This window comes from Arachis hypogaea, chromosome 10 (genome assembly GCF_003086295.3).
Source record: "Arachis hypogaea cultivar Tifrunner chromosome 10, arahy.Tifrunner.gnm2.J5K5, whole genome shotgun sequence".
In the NCBI taxonomy this organism is placed as follows: Eukaryota; Viridiplantae; Streptophyta; class Magnoliopsida; order Fabales; family Fabaceae; genus Arachis; species Arachis hypogaea.
Window position 1 is genome coordinate 31,072,245 of NC_092045.1, and position 21,175 is coordinate 31,093,419.

Genomic DNA, 21,175 nt, shown 5'->3' on the forward strand with positions numbered 1-21,175 from the left:
AAGATTAACCAATGACATATCATCACAAATCCGATGAACCATATACACACTTGTGTTATACTGATACCCTAGAGGTCGAGGATCAATCATGAAAACCATCTTCCTTTGAATCAAATAGTTACCCAGTTCGGGAGGAACTTTACGTTCAGTATTAGTCTAAATTCAAAAAAATTAAATAAGAAATGAAACAAATCATAAGAAGGAATGGAATTACAATGAGTCTAATGAGAAAAAATATTCTATAATCAATATCAGCCTACGTTAAAAATTTAAAAAATCAGAAAAAAACTATAAGAAACATAAATGAACCTGTTTCAAATGGGGATTTTCATTTAGCAAAGCAGAGCATCTTTTCTTAATTATTTGAGTAATCTCACGATCATGAAGCAGAAACACATTGCTACCGTTTGCATGAGAAATAATCACCTTAATTCGGTAACTGTATAATAATAACACAAAAGAAATATATAAAAGATCATTTTGATGGCTTAACATTTATCTAAAAAGTATGTAAGTGAACAAAATAAGGAATTACTTGATTTTGAAAAATCATTGGAATTAAAAAAAAAAAAACCGGATAAAATCAACTCTTTGTGCAAACCTAGGTATAACATCAACACATTCAAGTTCACACATGTCACAAAAAAATGATCCTTTAATTGCACGAGTAACTCCACCACAAAGACAAGATGAGTACCACCATTTTTGTTCCTTTAAAAGAGACTATAGATCCAAGCAACAAACCATATACATCCTATGCAGAGGCCATTTTTAGAAAAGATAAACATATGATTAATAACAATAAATATGACAAAATTGCTCAATAGATAATTTTTGCAAAGAATATTTCATTTTTTATGGCAGTAATAAAAAACAATTAACATTCTTAATTCTTTAATAAATAAAAAAATTCACGTAATAAATATTAGAATATACTGGATCGGGAGTTGCACAATTGAAACCAGTTGAAATAGAATCCAGCAACATCTCATCAATATTGTTAGCATCAATAGAAGCATCAAATGGAATTCGACTTGTATATTTTTCTATTTCAGAATAATGAAAATCAGCTTCACATATTGGAGTGTACGCAGGTGCTTGAAAAGTATCCTACAGTATAAAGAAAAAATACCAAATGAGTACATTTACATAAAAAATAAATAAAAAATACATTGCAAACAAAAATTGACAAATTTATATCTATGAAGCTAAGGAAGCATTATATAAAAGTTACAAATAGAATGTAAACATACATTTATATGTGAATCAACACTCAACCCTAAACCTGTCTATCTGTCATCCAGTATTGTAATAACTTTGAACATTCCACCAAATTCTTCCTTAATCAACTCTGTGAACTCAATTTTGAGAATTAATTCTTTTCCAACAACAACCTCAAAAAAAGCAGGATGCAATGGATGATTAAAATCCTGACATACACAAATAAGAAGATATAAACCACATAATGAACTAAATATAAAGACTTGAAACTGACAAATAGATGATTGTTTTAAAAAATAAACGTAACTCACATTCAACTCTTTCTGAAACTGATCCAAAGCGACAGAGCAAGATTTTCCAAATAATTTAGTTGCAGCAGCATTAAGGAGAACAAAGATTCCACTTGAAGTACTATCTTCCACAATTATTTTTACTCTATAGCTAAGGAAATGCATAAAAAACAGTTATGTATTATATTTTAAACGTATAAAAAAAAGCTAAAAGCAAGAACAGATTTTGCCAATGCAGAGTTATATTATACATATTTAAAATAAATACCTAGCAATGACATTATCAATATTTTTGTCACAAACTTGACAATAGAAATTGTCATGTGAATGCTTCTGAACGCTGTGTCCACAAACACACGAGAAAGACCACCAATGACCATCACCAACAACTTGTTTAATTTTACCCGCAACAAAGAAGAATCCATTCTAGAAAGAATTGAGCACATAAAATGAAATTATAAAAGTTTGGCAAACAAGACTGGTTTAAAAAATAAATTCAAGTTAAAAATACGACGGTATGAACCACACAAATGAAAAATTACCTCCATCTTTTGTTGAATTAGTTTTTTTTTTTTTTGTTTCCCACGGTATCCCCCAACCCGGCAGGTCAAGGACTAAATGGAATTATCAGAATGGAATTATCCAAAGAATCACAGCATTTTCCGAACACGTTGCATTGGACCTTTTTCCTATAAAATTTGGATTCAGAAACATCAAACTAAAAGGTATATAATAGAAAAAATAATTAAATTTGAATATGATTTTTCCAAAATATAATACCCATCAGCATAGATTTCCAAAATCATTAGTTTAAGCTTCTTTCCATAGTAGTCAACTTCCGTTTGGTGACGAACCGAAGTGATAACTCCTATAAAGTCTGAATAGTAAAAAAATAATAGTATAACTTTAAATTAGATAAATAAAAGATGGAACATATACGATTCTCATTTATATCGACATGATTAAAATAAAAAATTTACAAATAAAATTAGTAGTATTATAATAACATACCTATTAGATAATGGTAATCTGATTTTTTTTCAAGTATTTCAAACATTGAACAAAAACTGAACCCAGAATCACGAATTTGGAGACTTGGTTCTGGTATAACAGTGGTTCCTTTTTGAAAAAGTAGCTTAAAACGATGATGAGTCATCTTCATGATCCCAATATTGGGCACAACAGAAAAACTTGTCATACAAAAAGCACCACCAACATATAAATCATCAACAAATATTGATATGTAAGGTTCTTTGACGGTAGCCTGTATTTTATCCAGCTAAACTCAAGAAAAAAGAAAGAAAAAAAAATTATTATTTCATATTACAAAAAACATGAAAACAAAAGATTTTGATATCAATATGAATATAAATGAAAATAAAACTACTCACATTTTGATCCATTAGTATCATATGAAGCAATTTTTCGTTATCTTCTGCTAATGGATCTGTATAAAACCACAGCCTAACAATTTTCACTCTTAACCTCCACGATTCCTTCCATGCTGTAATACACTTGATCGAATCAACCTTGTCTTCCATATTGTTCTGAAGTTGCATTTTGATTGTAAAGGTATGAACTATGAAAGACTTTGCAAGAGAAACAAAGAACGAAGTTTTTTCTGATAGTTTTTGTCTCCAATCTTCGAAGTCTGAGTCCCATATAAATAAATAAATAAATTTAATTTAGTCAAACACTTGAGTTCAATTTTTTTGATTTGATATATCAACAGCTCTTCTGAAAAACCTTCTCTACACGTTTACACCAACTCACATTAGTTTAGCCACTGTAACAGTTAATATGACTACACGTACCTTCTCAGCTTCTCTGCCATCTGAGGCACTCCATCAAATATTGGGAAAGAACAAATTGGTTGGATAGTACCATTTCTATTGATCTATTAAAAAAAAGAAATAAATTAATTACATACATCTTCTCGTGAACTCATACATAAAAGAATGTTTAATTTTTTTAAATAATTAATATTTTCTTTTATAAATAATAAGCTTTTATGATAATTGTAGACAAAAATATAGTGTGTATTTGGATTGAAATTTGTAAATAAGAGGTTGCATAAAATAGACTTTACAAAATTATTTTTTATTAAGAGTGAGTTAGTGTTAATTTCATAATTTGGTTTATGTTTAGCAATTTTAGTATAAAATAGATAGCAGTCAAATACAGATGCCGATTTAGAAGGGGCTAGTGGGGTCATGGGTCATGGCCGTCAAAAAATTTTAAAACTTTTATATATTATATGATGATACATTTAAATTTAAATTAAGTTGTTAGTCTAGTGACTAATTAAAATATTTTTTACATTTTTTTAGACGAATCATTTTGATTAATAAATCTTTTTTAATTGTTCCTCCTATTCTTTATTTTTTTTCATTAACCATTTGTTTTGATGAATTCTTTTTTTATTGTGCCTTGTATCTTATTAATTTTTTTCTTAACTTTTAAATCTATTATCATATAAAAAAGACTTTGATTTTTATAACAAATTCTAATTAAATAGTAAAAAAGTATATATATATATATATATATATATATATATAATTTAAAATATTTCAATATTTATTTATTTTCTCATAATATTGAAATAATTACATATTAAATTATATATTAGTATGAATATTTTACATATTTTGTTAATTAATTATTTTAAATGCATATACTAAAAATATTCGAATAACTGATCTATATCATTCATGTTACATTATTTATAATAATAAAGGATAAAAATTAAAATTTTTGTTATTATGAATGATATCAAATATAAAAATTAGTTTTTAGTAGAAATTTCTGTTTCAATATAGCATTTATTAATAATTTTTTTAAAAAATAAAAAAATAATATCATCAATTATATAATACAATATTAATTATATAAATATTATTAAATATTTAATTTTCGATTCCCTGTTCAAAAAATTTCTGAATGTGTCCTTGGTCAAGTAAATGTTATTTTAGATAAAAAAAATTATTGAAAAAGACATAAATTTAAATAATTATTTTATACAATATTTTCATTTTATTTTACATATTTAAATAAATTTTAATACTCTTTTTCTAATATTCTCATTACTTTTTAGTACTCTTTTGGCTATAATTTTTTAGTACTTATGATTCTAATATTACTTCTAGAAAAATTTATTTTATTTAATTTGGTTTGTCTAATGAAATTAATAGAATTACATTACAAAGTTTAAAAAAAGACCTCCATACAAAAATAAATAAAAAGAACAATAAAGAAAGGAAACTCACATAACCAAAAAATAATAATTCTGCATCAGGGAGTATTAGAGACATAGTTATAAAAAGAAAAAAAACAACAAAATTCATTGTATAAACCATGATGAGAAAAGTGATAAATATAAAATAAATTTCTTTAATTAATAGTTTAATAATAAAAAGTGAATACAAAACTTAGAATTTTTATTTTCAGGTAAACATAAGCTAGACTAAAGGCATGTTTGTATTTAAAAATAAAAAAAGAAGCTTTCAACAAAACTAAAGTTGAATTTAAAACTCAAAACACTAAACCAAATACACTCGTAATGTTACAAAAGTAAAATAAAATATATAGTAACCTTTATTTAAAGATTTTTTTACAATTATTTATTTTATAATAACATTATAATTACAATATAAAAATATAAATTCAATTATATCATTTGACAATTTAGTAGGATTTAACAACAAATTCAATAAAATAAGATATAAAATATAGAAAACTAATGATTAAATTCAAATGAGAAAATAAAAGAACTTACCGAAAATTTTATTGAAAACTTCTGTGAATACTATATTTTCTGTCAAGTCGTCCTCTGGTCTATTCTCATCGCACAATAAAATTTTCAATCCCTTTTTGTACCTCACACGTGATATAGCCACATAAAGTTGCCCATGTGAAAAAACTGGACGACGTAAAAATAATCCCACAGTTGATAAGGTTTGACCTTGACTTTTGTTAATTGTCATTGCGAAGCACAATGCCAGTGGAAACTGCCTACGTTGAAATTTGAAAGGTAAACCAGAATCACTTGGAATCAAATTTACTCGGGAAATGAATACTCTATCCCCAACATTACTACCAGAAACAATATCTGCAGTAATCACATTTCTTCCAAGACTGTGAACAATAAGTCTAGTACCATTGCATAATCCACCAGCAGGGTCAATATTTCTCAATAAAATAACAGGAACACCTTTTTTCAACTTCAAAGAATGATTTGGTAATCCAGAGCATCTGATCTGATTTAAAAATTCAACATTGATCCAATCAATGTCAATGTCAACATTTGCATCACTGCCACATATGCTATCTGAGCTCAAATATTCTGTCATCTCCCCCGGTAGTAAATTAACAATATGATCATTGACTTCCTCAACAATCTCAATAGTCGCAGCAAGAATAGCTCTATCTTGAAAATATCTAGAATCAGCTGAATTCTCTGAGATATTTGGATATATTGCAGAAACAATATCATGAATTGGATCATCAGTAATAGGAATCGATAGATCTAAAGGAATACGAACAAAATGTCTATCATTAATTATTATACCACATTGAGCTTCTCCAACTTGAAGAATCCACTCTGAGAATAATTTTAACTCATCGACATCTGAATTTTCAATACCACTCTCGAGTCGCATATTCCTACTCAAATTAAACACTTCACAATGCTTCCATAGATAAGAAGAATTTATTGAAGCCATGACAATTTCAGCACGTGAACCTTTAGGTATAACTGGTAAAACTTGTCTAAAATCTCCGCCTAGAACAATGACTTTCCCTCCAAAAACTAAATTTTCATTGGAAGCACAAACAATCTTCATTAAATCTCGAAAAGTTCTATCAACAGCTTCAAATGCTAACTTATTTGTCATTGGAGCTTCATCCCAAATGATTAAAGCTGCTTGACGAATTAAATCTGCCTTTTGTGAATTGATTCTAATTCTACAAACTGATTCCTCATTCAATTCAATAGGAATACTAAACATAGAATGCGCCGTCTTACCTCCTGGTAACAATAAAGAAGCAATACCACTTGAAGCAACATTAATAACAATCTTTCTCTCAGATCGCAATCTAGTTGACAATGTTTTATACAAAAATGTTTTCCCCGTACCACCAAAACCATGCACAAAAAAGAAACCATGCTCTTTATTTGAAACACAATTAATAACCCTATGATATATGCTCATCTGTTCTACTGTCAATTGATGAAAATATGCATCATGTTGCTTCTGCATTTCTGAGATATCATATTGCAATTCACGCACCACCATAGAATTGGAAAAGTGAGATATTGAGTTAACATTAGGAACTGGCATTCCAGCATAATCCTTCAAAGATTTACCATTATTTTGAAGAAGGTTCTCAATCTCAACCAAACAAAAATTCTGTAACTCTTCAGATGTCATTCTTAATCCTATAAAAAAAATTCATACAGTGGAATTTATATTTTATTACTTATTATAAACAAAAATCTAAATTATAATATAACATCACACAATAAATATAAAAAATTATTTAAAATTTTATTCCAACGAATAAAATTTTCTTTTCATACCTGGATATTGTAACTGGAGTCTTCTATGATAAAGGATATCTTCAGATAAATACATCCAAGTTTGATTCCAAACAGAGAAAGGCCTACTCATTGAACCTGATAATAATAAAGTTCCAAATAATCGCCTAAGTTGAGCACCTGTACCTAACTCAGCAGCTTCTTTAATAGCTTGAATGAATTCATTATCATCAGTCAACAAACCCAACGATGAACAAGCTTCTTGAAATGTATTATATGTCACGCCACAAACTGTTCTAAGGCTCTTAAAGCTTGTACAACCTCTTTGCACATTTAGTAATAGGCGCATATAAAACAATTCACCAGTTGATGGTGGAACAAAACTTAACCTGCCTACTGAAAATCCCCTTTGTCGTGGTCTCCATTCTCTATTGTCAACAATGTAAACAAAATGTTGTGGGAACTCAACATATGTTAAATGTCTTCCCTCCGAATAGGTCCTGTTAGCTAACATCCAAGCAATAAACATAGTAACCAAATCTCTATTCCTGACTAAAACTGAGCTTATTGAGTCACGATCATCAAAAATAACATGTTGCTCTTTCGGTAAATGAAAACTTAACCTTTGAACAGATGGCCACCGATGATGAATATCATAAGCAAAAAGCCTCCAAATAGACTCACATGGAGATAAGTACCGACAATCAAAGTATTCTCTAATCTCATCAATTGCGTGAGAGTGTTGATTCCCAATATTACTATTACCCAATGTTGCTGTTACGCGATCAGGACCTTTATTAACATATTTGAATAAATATTTAATAACATTCGATTTGTTACAAAACTCCAAATTAATATGAGCACGATACTTCATCAAAAGTAGCGGATTATATGGCACAACAAATCTATTATCAACTTCAACACCATATGTTTTATAGGTCACACCAAGATCACGCCGTTTATATATGGGATATCCTTCTTGATCAAAGTAAGTTTCATTAACAAACTGCTTAGGATAAAACTTAGAACATCTACCATCTTGCATGCAAGGAGAATTAAACCGAAGTTGACCACACGGACCATGAATCATAAATTTTGTTACCACATCATAAAGCAGAGGATATTTTGCAGGATTAGGCAGTTCCGCACATATCAATTCATCTATTATTTCACTTGATTGCAATCTACTCCTCCCATCAAGCCAAAGCAAAATATGTGCATGCGGCAATCCTCTCTTTTGAAATTCAATTGTATACATTCCTGAAAAAAGAGATTAGACAAGAAAAAACATTAGTTTTAGAAAAAAAAAACAAGAATCAATGAAAAAATGAGACAGGTGCACATACCTGCATTAAGTGGCCCAAAGAAAACACCACTTTTCAAATCTTCTAATAAACACTTCATTTTCGCATGAAAAACTCGACATGAAATATCTGGACGCTCAGCAATTGGAATACCATCAACACTCGTATATCTTTGAAATTCAGGCCAATTTGGATTGCACGTCATTGTCATAAATAGATCCGGATAACCAAAATGCTTACAAATTGCCATAGCATCTTGACAATTGTTAAACATATATCTTCTACCACCAGTGAAAGAAGAAGGTAAAATAACACGTGTACCAATTGAGGAAGCTTCTGTATCTCCATGCTGCATAGCTTCTTCAATTCCACTCAAAAATTCTCCACGTATAGTACTTTGTTTCTTCCGTATCTCATAAAGTCGTTGTGACTCGACCATCGAAAAACTATCAACAACAAACTGTTGAAACAATCTTCTAGCTTTATGAATAATTCTTTCTTCTGTCTCTCTAATTTGTAACCGAAAACATATGAACTCCCGCAGAGAAACTTTAGTTCTTCTTCCACGCACATTTATAGTTCGAACACCTCTATAAGGTATATTATTCTCAAAACCATCTTCACCATAGGGAAAAAGCAAAGGATATTGTAATGGCCAGTATACAGGATGAGTTTCATAAATTCGCTTCAATTGGCCATCTATAGATCGAAGAATAATATCTCGCCCTTGATCTGAACTATCAAAATCACCAACAATCAAAGCAGCAATCTCATCACAAGAGGGAGAATTATATGTTCTTCGATCAAAAGATCTATGAGAGAACAATCTAAGACTAAAAATTTCTGATCGGTGATCCTCATAGAATCCTCTAACTCTTCGAAATGACTTTGCTACCACATTATGTTCATCAATCATATGTATTAGACTAACAATCAATTCTGTATCCACATCTGATCCATGGCTGAAAAAATAAACAAAATTATAGAAATTTATAGAATAAATGAATAATAATAACAATCTTATAATATTCATTGCGCTAATATTTAAACAAAAACATACCTAAAAATGCTTTGTCGATTATTAACTTCATGCACTGTGTCGTAAATGTAGAGTTGTGCAAACTTAGGTCTTTCACCATCTGAGGGTAATAAACTACCAATTCTATGATAGTTTTGTCCACTAACAATAAATTGGGGTGGACCCTGACCATTGTTAATAGAACTAACAACTTTACCTCCAAATGATGTGAATGCAAACATACTATTGTATGATCGTATATTCTTTTGAAAATATTGGCTCTTTGCATCGGTACCATTAATTAAATTAACCAATAAATCTGGTGCTCTCTGTAAGAACGGTAATTGAACCTTCCCTTTAGCACAGCACACAGAAAATATAGGCTGATTTTGTCTTGAATCTTTTTCAACACGTTCTAAATACCAAAAAACAGCTCCACACCAAACACATGCACAATCAGGATCACCGATATCAAGACATTCTAAAAGAAAAAAAATATGAAATAAATTATTTTAAAACTTCAATTTAATAAATAAATAAATAAAGAATTAATATAACCTTGGATTTCACTTTGTGCAAATAACGGATGATCAGCAATATCATCTTCTATAGGTCTAATACTTATGGAAGGATCAATTACATCTGTTAATAAAATGACAATTTAAAAAAAATCCTAATCAGAAAGAAAATTATAAATTATTATATTTAATGAAAATAAATAAATATAATATATGTAAATTTTTTAAATTTTACTATAATACTACCTGACATAGTAATAGATGAACTTGTTGGAAGACAGCTAGCTAGAAATATTGAAAAAGATTATAATAAATTAACAAAAACAAAAAAATGTTGGATCATGCACATTTAAAACAATATATTTAATCAAATTACAAACACTTACAATAATTAAATTGAGTTGCTTGAGTTACAACTCTTGCCTTAGTAACTGCATAAGAAACCAACAATAAATTGGACGAAAAAATTTATGAACCACAACATTAACTAATATAAAATTTTATCACTAATAAAACTACATAAAAAATCAAAAAGAAAAAACTTGCAATAACACACCTCCTCTTTGTTGTAACTTGAATGCTTTTTTCCTCTTCAAAATATTTATCCTATTCAACCTTGCCAAAGCAAAATCAGTAGGCATGATGAATAAAAAAATACAATACTGACCTCCACAAAAAAAGTAAGTTCCAAAGAATGATATAACTATTTAGCAGCAGCAATCTAATCTACTTAAAACGCACTCATGAACAATGAAAATAACTCTCTCTCTATGTCTCTCCTTACGCATGTATCGATATATATCTGTATATCTAAAAAAGTTAGATGTCTTCTTCATATCCTTTTATCTTATTTAAAAAAAATTAATTGTTTAAAATAATTGCCACATTGCTATTTGTATTTGGCAAAAAAATATTTAATTAAAAATCATTGTATAGTTAAACATTGGCGAACTCTAAAGTAATTATCATATTTGATATTCAATGTCAATTATCGGTAAATTGAATTTTAAAAATAAATAATTATCATCATACAATGCAAATTAATAAAGCTGCTGCATATTATAATTAATATCATAAGAACTACATTCATTACTGAAATTCACAACAGTGGACATATACATCCACACTATGACTTATATCTACACTCCTCCAACTATATGACACTGTGTCCAATATCTAGCAAAGCAGATTTTAATGTAGCACATATTCTCTTTGAAACAAAAAAGATAAATATAACACCTAGGACAAAAGAACCACTAATCTGCTTGAACATTGTAGAACTTCAAAACGCAAAAGTTCTTCCAAAAAAGAAAGAGGAACAAAGATGACTCTCCTAGCAGTTGGACACACCTCAAAAAAAGAGGAAGATTAATAAACTTCATACATAATTCACCATAACAAAGATAAAACCTATTACATAAATCTAACTTCATAGAACTAAGACAGCAGCTAGCTTTCATCCATAAACACCCATCTTAACTATCTTCAATCTTGATTATTTTAGAGCAATGAGCAACAGTATCCTCAAGTTCCTTATCAAAATCAGCCTCAAGATTCCTCTTCACCTTTAAAAATACTGCATCTTTGGGAACAACATTAGGCACATTAACTTTCCTTGAGTCATCTAAAAGGTGTGAGAGCAAATCCTACACAAGAAAATAAAACAAAAAAAGGAAAGCACCCAAAAAAAAAGAGGATCACCCAATTAGATGAAAACCTATTGAAACTCCACAGAAAACTAATTATAATGATGAATAAGAATTATTAAAAATCAAGCAATAAATCGAGTATCACCTGAGTTTCATCAACATCAGACCGAATAAGTGAGCCAATATCATCCGACAGCACTACATTTTCATCACTATCAACAGAATGATCTTGAATATCAACCTCCTTAACACCTTCCATATCTAAGTGTATATCATCAAGTCCAGCAACATTTGCTTCTTTTTGAAGAAAAGATGACATGACAGTATTCTCTAAACATTTTGTATTAGAAGTTTCACCCAACTCAGGACCAAACACAGGAACAGGTGCATCCTTTAAATAATATGACAAAAGGCACAAAAGAGGAAAGATAGATATCAAAGGACTGCGACAAAAAAATGAAACATGGCACCTATAAATAAATTAAGTACCTTCAAAGGTGTTATCTCAGTCTGAGCAAGTTCAAACATTGAAATAATTGCAGCATCATCACAAATCCTCTTCACACGAAAAGTTCCAAAATATCTATCAACACCAAGAGACTTAGTATTCACTTTCAGCAAGACTTTTTTACCCTCCAAATTTCTAAAAATGATAGGGTAGTCATCCCCACAGAGAACCTACAAAGAAAGAAATAAATGCAACCATCAATAAAAAAACCATTTTGAACAAAACCAATAAACTACTTTCTGCTTTTCTTTCATTAAAACAGAGAAAGACAAATCTGACACACCTTTGAATCTTTATGTACCTCATTAAATAGGTCACCACATGTTTTTTTAACCAAATAGGTTGTTTCACGATCAAAGAGGACAAATATACCCTGTCCAGTTTCATCTGATACAACTACCTTGAGCCTATACCTACAAAAGAATGAACTACGATCATAAAAGATAGTAGTAAATGAAAAAGGTCTATTCAACACATTAAAAGACCAGATTACTCATAAATAAAAATTACAAAGTAAATAAAAAAAACAAGAATGTAACATGACAGAACCTTGGGATCACATTTGTCACATGATGCATGCACATATCACAAAAGTAAACACCAGATTCAGGATGTACTGTCTTCCCACAAACACAGGTAGAATACCACCAGCACCCCTCTTCTACAACATCAGTGATAGTACCTAAAATGACAAAGGTTCCATCCTACAAAACATAGAAAATAGAAGCCAAATGCATAAAAAACCATAAAAATTTAAGAATCAAAGTTTCAAAGGATTTAATAATCAAGAACGAAAACAAATAACTACAAATCAGATAAAAAAAATTTTTTTAACCTCCTTGTTTTCTTGCAACTCATCTATTGTAGATTTCTTAGTCAACCTCATGAAGTCATCTTCCAATGAGATAGTTTTTCCTTCATTAGCAATAAACAGTGGCTGGGTCCCATTTATCCCTTGTTCTACCACGCTAACAAAATGACAATGAAGGAACAATCTTAATGCTTTTTTCAGCATATTCAAACATACATAAAAAATAAATAAAACTAAATATATGAAAAATAGTACTACACAAACCTCTTCCTGAAATCAACAACAGCTGCCAAGTCAGGATTAAGATATATTTTTGTTGCTTTCATGACATTTTGTAACCCAGGTTGCCCTAAAAAAGAGGAAAAAAATGTTAGCAACCTTTCCAAAAAAATCTTATACCAACAATGTAAGAAAAGAGTTTAAAAAAATCATGATAATACAATATTCAACAACAGTACCTCGAAAAAGCTTAACTTTGGCAAGTTGAAGAATCACTACTGGTTGTTCAACATAACCAGAAGAAAGAAAATGATTTAGTTGATCCACATATTCTCCAAACAGGGCGCACCTAAGCACCATCCTACAAATAAAACACAACAAATTGTAACATAAAAAATAGATAAAACAAAAAATAAATGAAAACCATATGCTGAAATAAGAAAGTAATGAAGCAACGAACTTTTGAGAAGAAAGCTCCACAACAACCATCTTGATTGTTTTTCCATCTTTATCATAACTTTTTTCCTCTCCAACTAAAGTCAGCAACCCAATAACATCTGCAAGTACATTAAAAAAACCGCAAAAAAGTAGAATAATATATAACAGGATCAACAACACATAATCTCAATAATGGAAAAGAAATACAGAACCACTCACCAACTAAATAATCATGATCTTGACTCATTTGCAATATCTCCTCAAAAGGATATAGAGTAAAACAGACTCTTGGTATGATATCATCTGGTAAAGTTGTTACTATTGTTCGGAAGAGGAAGGTAAGCTTAAACTCATGTTTTGTAGCTCTATAAGAGCCATGATTTGGAACAACAGAGAAATAGCACATCTTGTAGCAATTCCCTTCAATAATATTATCTTTAAACCTGTTGATAAGTTGCTTCCTTATAGTGGCCTGGATTTTGTTTGACTATAAATAATAAAAAATAAGAATACATATTAGTCAGCAACTAAAGAAATATCAACAATATGCTAACTCAAAATAAACTACAAATAAAATCACTAACATTTTCATCCACCAAAATGAGCTCCATTGAATTTGGAGAATCTGGATTTCCAAAGCTTGGAACAATCCAAGCCCTAATTACCCTCACTTTAAGCCTCCAAGCCTCTCTTGGAGGAACTATTTTGCTAATAGCATCAAAAGATGGACTCATTTGAGCGTACTAAAACACTTGTAGAAAAGAAAACAACAACAATATGAAGATATGTGAAAGATGAACAAAGCCAATGATCTGCACTACTCTTACCACTTCAACCCTCTTTTATAGACAACGCTAGATGAATAGTTTCAAATTTGAATTCAATTTTTTTAGCAAAATGGGGGAAGTAAAGATTTTTCACCTTGCAAATCCAAAAAGAACTGAGGTTTCTCATAGACTAATTTAGGGTTTTCTTGGAAAAAGAAATGATGTGATAAGGAAACTACCATTTTTGATATCACAGAAGTTTATACTGACAACCACCAACTACTCCACATTCACACATCTCACATCTCCATAAAAGATCTCTATCAAACATCAAATCAAATAAGCCTTCATTCTATAGAGAAGACACAAGCAAAGAAAGATGAAATGAAAATCATAAAGCATTTACATGATGTATAATTAAAAAAAATCGAATTTAAAAATAAAAAAAAAATAAAAGAAGAAATCTACAGGATCAATGACACTAGATATACAATCACAAACCTTATCACTTGTCAGAATTGAAATCCAGATTTTGGGAGAAAATCAAACAACCACCAATTACCAAAACCACTTCTACGTCATACATCACAAATATCTGAATGCTACAAACCACATCTTAAAAACAAAATCATGAATAATCTTCCAATGAAATAAATGAAAAAATTCGAATTTAAAAAAAAAAAGAAAAAATCTACAGAATCAATGACATCAGATTTACAATCACAAATCCCATCTCTTGTCAGAATACAAATCCAGATTTTGGGAAAAACCAAACAACCACCAATCACCAAAACCACTTCTACATGATACCAAAAAAATATCTAAATGCTACGAACCATACCCTAAAAATAAAATCATGAATAATCTTCCAATGAAATAAACGAAAATATATCAGAGAGAAAAATATAAGTAAACAATCGATGAATTGAACATCTAAGTCATGAGATTTCTGCATCAAAGAGCACACCTGTGTAACCCTTCTCATTCCTAATATTTAACCCTAGCCACTCTTTTTCAATACAACGTTATCTTCTGGTATAGTTCACTTTTATTACCTCACCTTTATAATAGATTGGATTCTTTTTATTTTGATTTTTTTTAAAACCTAATTTGGTCTTTTTTTTTTTAAGCTTGTAACCATATTTTTCTGAAATGAGGGCCTTTAATCTTTTTGATCTGTATACACAAGCACAAAAACATGAAGTGTGGGCCAAATATAATGAAATGTCATATCCACTACTTTTTTGTATACATTAAAGCCTAAAAAAATTACCAACCCTACTAAAACCTATAAATATAATTGGTAGTGATTGAAACCTAAGACCTACACTACAAATAGATACATAATTAGATACATAGATATAAAACTGAGATGAAACTTGTGTACAAAAAATCTAAATTATAGGAAAATTCCATGTCAGCTTGTGCTCTTCCTAGTTTACTAGTTTAAAAGATATCTTTGTTTTTCTTTTTTATCGACTTAACTTTTTATAATAAATAATTTTATAATATAATATCAATTTATCTAACCCTGGATCCCATATTTCACAAATATTCACACGCTAGAATGTAAGTGGCTACTTTTTTACATTCTACACCTCTTAAATTAATTTTTGAAATTAAATTAGACTCATTTAATGCTAACACTATCATTAGACCACAAATGGTGATTACGATTTTAATACTTAGTTTGTGGCTCCTTAGTCTTTACACTTATGGGTTTTATTTTTCTCTTTTTTTTTCTTTTTTTTTTTAGTCAAGAGATTTTGTTTCTCTGGAAACCATGAAAAATCTAGATAGATAGGCAACTATTTGTAAAAAAATTTTCGTCCAATGATAATTGGTGTTTGATGAAATTTTTTTTTTTTACCAAAATGTAGATGATTTTTTTTTTGTTAAATAGATTAGACAGTCTTCAATTATTTTTTATGAAAAAATGGGACTTAAAGTCGCCTCAAGAAACTGGTGTTTCAGCTCCCAATTTCTTAGGCGGCTAAACCTCTCTCTGATAGCTAGTACTAGAGCTTTCGAAGAATGCCAGTAAACTCCATCTTAAAAACAAAGTCTAACAACAGTACTCGAATCTAGACATTAAAAACTCACCGAATATGGATGACTTTAGATTGGCATAGTTCCAAAGAAAATTATTGTTTTTTTTTTCTAAGACAAAGTCTCATAAATGGCTTATATATCTTCTATTTTTTAATCTTGTTCCAGAAAATTATATTCTAACTTTTTAGCATAATGTCCCCATACTAGCATTTGTTTTATCATGTAAAAATATAGAATAAATGATAAATAGGTGTCTGACCTTTTGTTATGCGGATATTTAAACTCCTAAAAATTAAAAAATATATTTAAGTTTCTGACCTCCTCAAAATCAACCAGGATATCTAGATTCCTCCGTCTATTATTTTGCTCTCTAACATGTAATGATGCAGAGTGACGTAGATGTAACGGTAGTCACATGTCTATAACATTGCAGATGTGGAAGTGGACAACAACTAAAAAAACATATAACTCTCTCACTCTTTTTTTCACCTCGACTGAGACACAGAACCACCTTTTTTCTTTTCAAACCTCCATCAATAACAAACGAAAAGGAAAAAAACCACCTTCTTGTTCTTTTCAAAAACCAGCGCCGACAACTATAATCACTTCTGTAATACACTACCACGCAAAACTTTACGCTTAAGTCATAAAACAAAGGTGGTAAGATATTACGACATCTAAAAACAAAAAATATACGTAGACATAGATATAGTTGAAGAATTCGTAACTAGGAGTCTTGAAGAAAAGTTAAAGCAAAACCGTAAAAAAAAGGCGCAACATATTCGAAAATGTAAAACTGGATAAACATACCGAAAGGATAAACCATAAATATAAGGAGTAGAGTACCAAGAATACAGAATATCAAGCTCCAGACTCGACCTGCGAAGCCAAGACAGGTCGGAGTATAATTACATACATACATACATATAATCATATCCCAGAGTATTCCAAAAGACATAAAATAAGCCCCTCGTTCTCCAAAAATTCTCTAGGAAGATTAAATATAAAGTACAAGTGGAGAAGAGTCTATATACATATATATACATAGTACTATGACAAATTATAACATCCCCATTTTGCTTACCATAGGAACCTCCAGACGCTCACCATGGTACATCTCGACCTGCATCTAAAAACACAAAATATGTGTGGAATGAGAACCGGAGGTTCTCAACATGGTAAAGGTGCCAACGTACATAATATATAAGGTCTCGGAAAAGTTAGAGGCGATCCTAAAATTCTGACACTCAGATTTAAACTTAAGAGATAAACTAAACCAGAAATTGGGTAGACGGTCTAAGGTTCTCAAGTTCTGAATCTAATCTTAACTCAACACTTCACTTTTAGCTCATCCAATCCTCTGAAATACTGGTGGAACTGCCATCGTCACGCCTCCACCTTACGAGAGGTCTCTTAGTTGCACAGACATACAATTTAAACAAGAAAAACACAATAAATGTAAATACAGCAAATAGGTAATTAACAGATGAACATAGTCAAGCAATTAGACAAACTAAGATAATGCACACTCAAGCAAATCATTCAAGCGCACATGATACATGCCTGTTCTATGACTGATGATATCATCTGTCAGTTACGTAGCCAGCCCGACATATCCTGGTAGCTAACTGTGGACAGTCCTTCTGTACGCGCATCTCCAAGCTCAAAATTATCCATGGAAAATATCCCAAGCTCATCCATGGGAGAAACAAAATCCTAAGCTCAAATTCATTTATATGCATGCCTATGGGGGAACCCAGAAAGTTAAAGTGCCCGGTCACATCTTACGTACAAAGGGTCAACAATTGTCTCAATTTATAAGTCATGATAATCTTTTAATTCATCATCAATTATATCTCGTTCATCATTCATACATTCATAATATGTTTGTGCTTCCCAAAATAATCCACGTTAACTCAATCATTAATCATATTTCATCAATACTTCATCATTCTCAATTAATCAACATCAATATAGTTCTCATTCATATCATAATCAGCACGTTCACATTTTCTCAGTTAGAACTCCATCCTCCACAATCTCATTCGCTTTCACTTAATATCCCCTATAGGTTCACTCTATTTCCTAAGCTTAAAGACTAGGTATCGGACCATAGAGGATAGCTACAGATGTTTAAAAAGATAAAGAATTGGTTAAATTTTGAAAAAAAAATACATTTCTGCCAAACAGGAGTTCCGCGTATGCAGGCCTTGCTCTGTGTACGCGAGAACGTGGAAATTGGCTATCTTGCGTATGTGACCCCTGGTCCGCATACGCAAGTCAAGAAAACACCAAATCTTCTTCGCGTCGCGTGCTCGTTCTCATGTACGCAAGTTTTTAAAATTGGGTTCCATGTATGCAGGTCTTACTCCGCGTATGCGGGATGTTTGGACAACGTCCAATTCCCGCGTCGCGTGCAGGTTCTTGCATACGCATGTCCCCCGTTCTCATCAAAATGGCTAAGTTGCAGAAAAATCAAATTTTTCTACGCATAACTTTTTTATTTTAAATGATTTTTCATCTGATTTTTGAACGACATAAACTTCACGGACCTAATTCTCATTTGAAACAAGTTTGACAATATTTAAAGGTCCGAAAGCCAAATTATGACCCAATGAAATTGGATAAAAATCAAATTTTTGCCAAAAATACCACAATCCCTATGCTTTCCAATCTCTAAATCCTATAGTATAAGTTTATAACCAAAACAACTACACAATCATCATTCATCTGTTTTTCAATCATTTCTCATCATCCATACCTATAATCTCATCAATATACTCAACCATTTTCAATCCAAATTACAAATATTGTTAAACAATTTCATCATGATAAGTTACTATCGTCATCAACCACCACAGTCATCACCAATTCTCATTAACCCTCAATATCAATATTCAACACACCTTCATCAATATCATTGTACAGCGCTGTGCTTGGCAGCTACGCTTGTGACCTCGACGCTGCCATCGGCACTGGCGTTAACGTTGGAGCTTTCCTTCACTTGATCTCCTCTCCACCTCTAATGACAAGGTCAATTTCCCACTTGATCACTTTTATGGTGTAAAGAATCTAGATTCATCGAATGAGCTTCCTGTCGCCAACTTCCATAGCTGCAAGCTTGCAACACAGATTCCATATCTTGGATTCATCATTCTTCTCTATTATCGATTTTATTATTCATGATCATGGCATCTAATTTTGACTGATAGGAAAAATATCCTTTCTTTATCATTGCCGAACAAGTTTAGAAATCTGCAGGCAAGTATATTTTCCTATTTCTTTGCTGCTCCTTTCTTTTTTATAAAAAAAAAATTCATAACTTCTCTCTCAAGAGAAAATATATATTGAAATAATTCTTATAACAATTATCTCAAAAATAAAATTGTAATATATATTAAAATAAAATATTTTTAATTATTATATGATTCTATTTTTTTAAAAGTATTGTTTGTGTACATTTTTTTAATTATGTTCTTTTTATGAATATATGAAATTAATTATTTTAATATCTTTATTAGATATATTTTAATAAAAATTAAAAATAATGACCATAAAATGTAACAGCTTTAAATATATTGTCATGAATTTAATAAATGCATTTATAGTATTATTTATTAGGTATGTTTAGTTTTAATTATTAAAATTAATTCAACAACTATAAATACATTCTCATATAAAAATGTCATTTTCATGTGATATATTTCCTATGTGTGTGTATGCTTTTTTTTTTAATATGTTTACTCAATTGAAACTCAAAATGGACACCTAAATGAATTGATGATCAATTACTTCAAATTTTATTTACAGGACTGGATTCTAGCAACAACGTTGATGAGACCATTAAAATTGTTCAGTCTTGATGATATAATACGGGTGGTAACCCCATCAACCACAAGATATGGTTCTGTAAATCGTGCCTTCATTGTGTCTAAAAATGATCTTTTTGCCACTCTAGATTTTCAACAATTCATGATCGAGAACAATCCCCCAAATCGCACGGTTGAGATTGCTGGATCTGATCACATGGTCATGATGTCCAAGCCCATAAACCTTGCCCTTCAACTGCAATCCATTGCTGATTATTATGATTAACATATATAATTATGTTAGATTATGTTACGTGTACACTAAAATCAACCACTAATATAAAATACATGTTAAAATATAAATATATTATAAAAATAAATCAAACCACACATATATTTATACACAAATACATTAGTGACTGATTTTAGTGTAGAAATAATATTTTTCAATTATATTTTACACAACTAATACAATACAATAATCCACTCCTTGCTATACAGTATGAGTCATATGACAAATAAATAAAAATCCCATGCCCTGTTATTATGGTATTTGGCAATATCTTACAGATTAGCTTCCTTTAGTACAATTATATATATATATATATATATATATATATATATATATATATATATATATATATATATATATATAAAGACACCTTACTTAATTGAGTTCAGAAAGCTGTTAACCAAGTATGACAGTAATGATGTATTCGTTTTTTTTTTTTTTGAGGTGACAGTAATGATGTATTGGTTTGAGTTTTGGATTATATTTTTCATTCAGAAAGCTATCAAAATATGATTCAGCATTATGAACCCAAGCCCTATTGTTAAATTTCAAATTCATGATAAATAACCCAAATATCTCTGATTAAAAACAAAAACAAAGAAAAATCAAAGAAAATCCAAACATCATTATGAATTTATGACAAACAAAAACATCCTAGGTATAACTAGACAAAAACTGCTTATTGGCAACATTATATTTTAGCAGCAGTTTTGAATTTTCGATACTTCACTCCTCTGAAAATA

At 30.1% G+C, this 21,175-nt stretch overlaps 2 protein-coding genes across 3 annotated transcripts in view; one reads left to right on the plus strand and one right to left on the minus strand.

Annotated features, from left to right (window-relative positions):
* The window catches only part of LOC112717482 (methyl jasmonate esterase 1-like), a 31,219-nt gene extending 10,783 nt beyond the window's left edge, over positions 1 to 20,436 (plus strand). Inside the window, exon 3 of the mRNA XM_025769496.3 lies at positions 20,142 to 20,436. Coding sequence (XP_025625281.1) covers positions 20,142 to 20,426 — 285 coding nt within the window. The 3' untranslated portion in view covers positions 20,427 to 20,436. The remainder of the gene's footprint in view (positions 1 to 20,141) is intronic.
* LOC112715513 (replication protein A 70 kDa DNA-binding subunit B-like) lies at positions 11,130 to 15,285 on the minus strand. 2 transcript variants are annotated; one of them, XM_025767288.3, is made up of 11 exons: positions 14,097 to 15,283; positions 13,732 to 13,999; positions 13,535 to 13,631; positions 13,314 to 13,435; positions 13,120 to 13,204; positions 12,880 to 13,012; positions 12,594 to 12,748; positions 12,328 to 12,457; positions 12,026 to 12,214; positions 11,682 to 11,927; positions 11,130 to 11,533 (listed from the first exon to the last, which is right to left on the minus strand). In XM_025767288.3, the coding sequence occupies exons 1-11, from the start codon at positions 14,244 to 14,246 to the stop codon at positions 11,363 to 11,365; spliced, it is 1,746 nt and encodes a 581-aa protein (XP_025623073.1). In that variant the 5' UTR covers positions 14,247 to 15,283; the 3' UTR covers positions 11,130 to 11,362. The 2 variants fall into 2 exon arrangements, with proteins under 2 accessions (XP_025623073.1, XP_072060865.1); XM_072204764.1 differs by having other exon boundaries at positions 13,314 to 13,631; positions 14,097 to 15,285.
* Positions 20,437 to 21,175: the final 739 nt, after the last annotated feature.

Bases quoted from the DNA above. Each gene is read 5' to 3' on its own strand.
- LOC112715513 (XM_072204764.1), bottom strand. From the start codon at position 14,246: ATGAGTCCATCTTTTGATGCTATTAGCAAAATAGTTCCTCCAAGAGAG. The intron at 13,013-13,119 runs GTTTGTGTAGTA...TCATTTTGTTAG, and splicing joins GTTGTTGATTTCAGGAAGAG to CGTGGTAGAACAAGGGATAA. The intron at 12,215-12,327 runs GTGTGTCAGATT...CTTTCTTTGTAG, and splicing joins AGGTACATAAAGATTCAAAG to GTTCTCTGTGGGGATGACTA.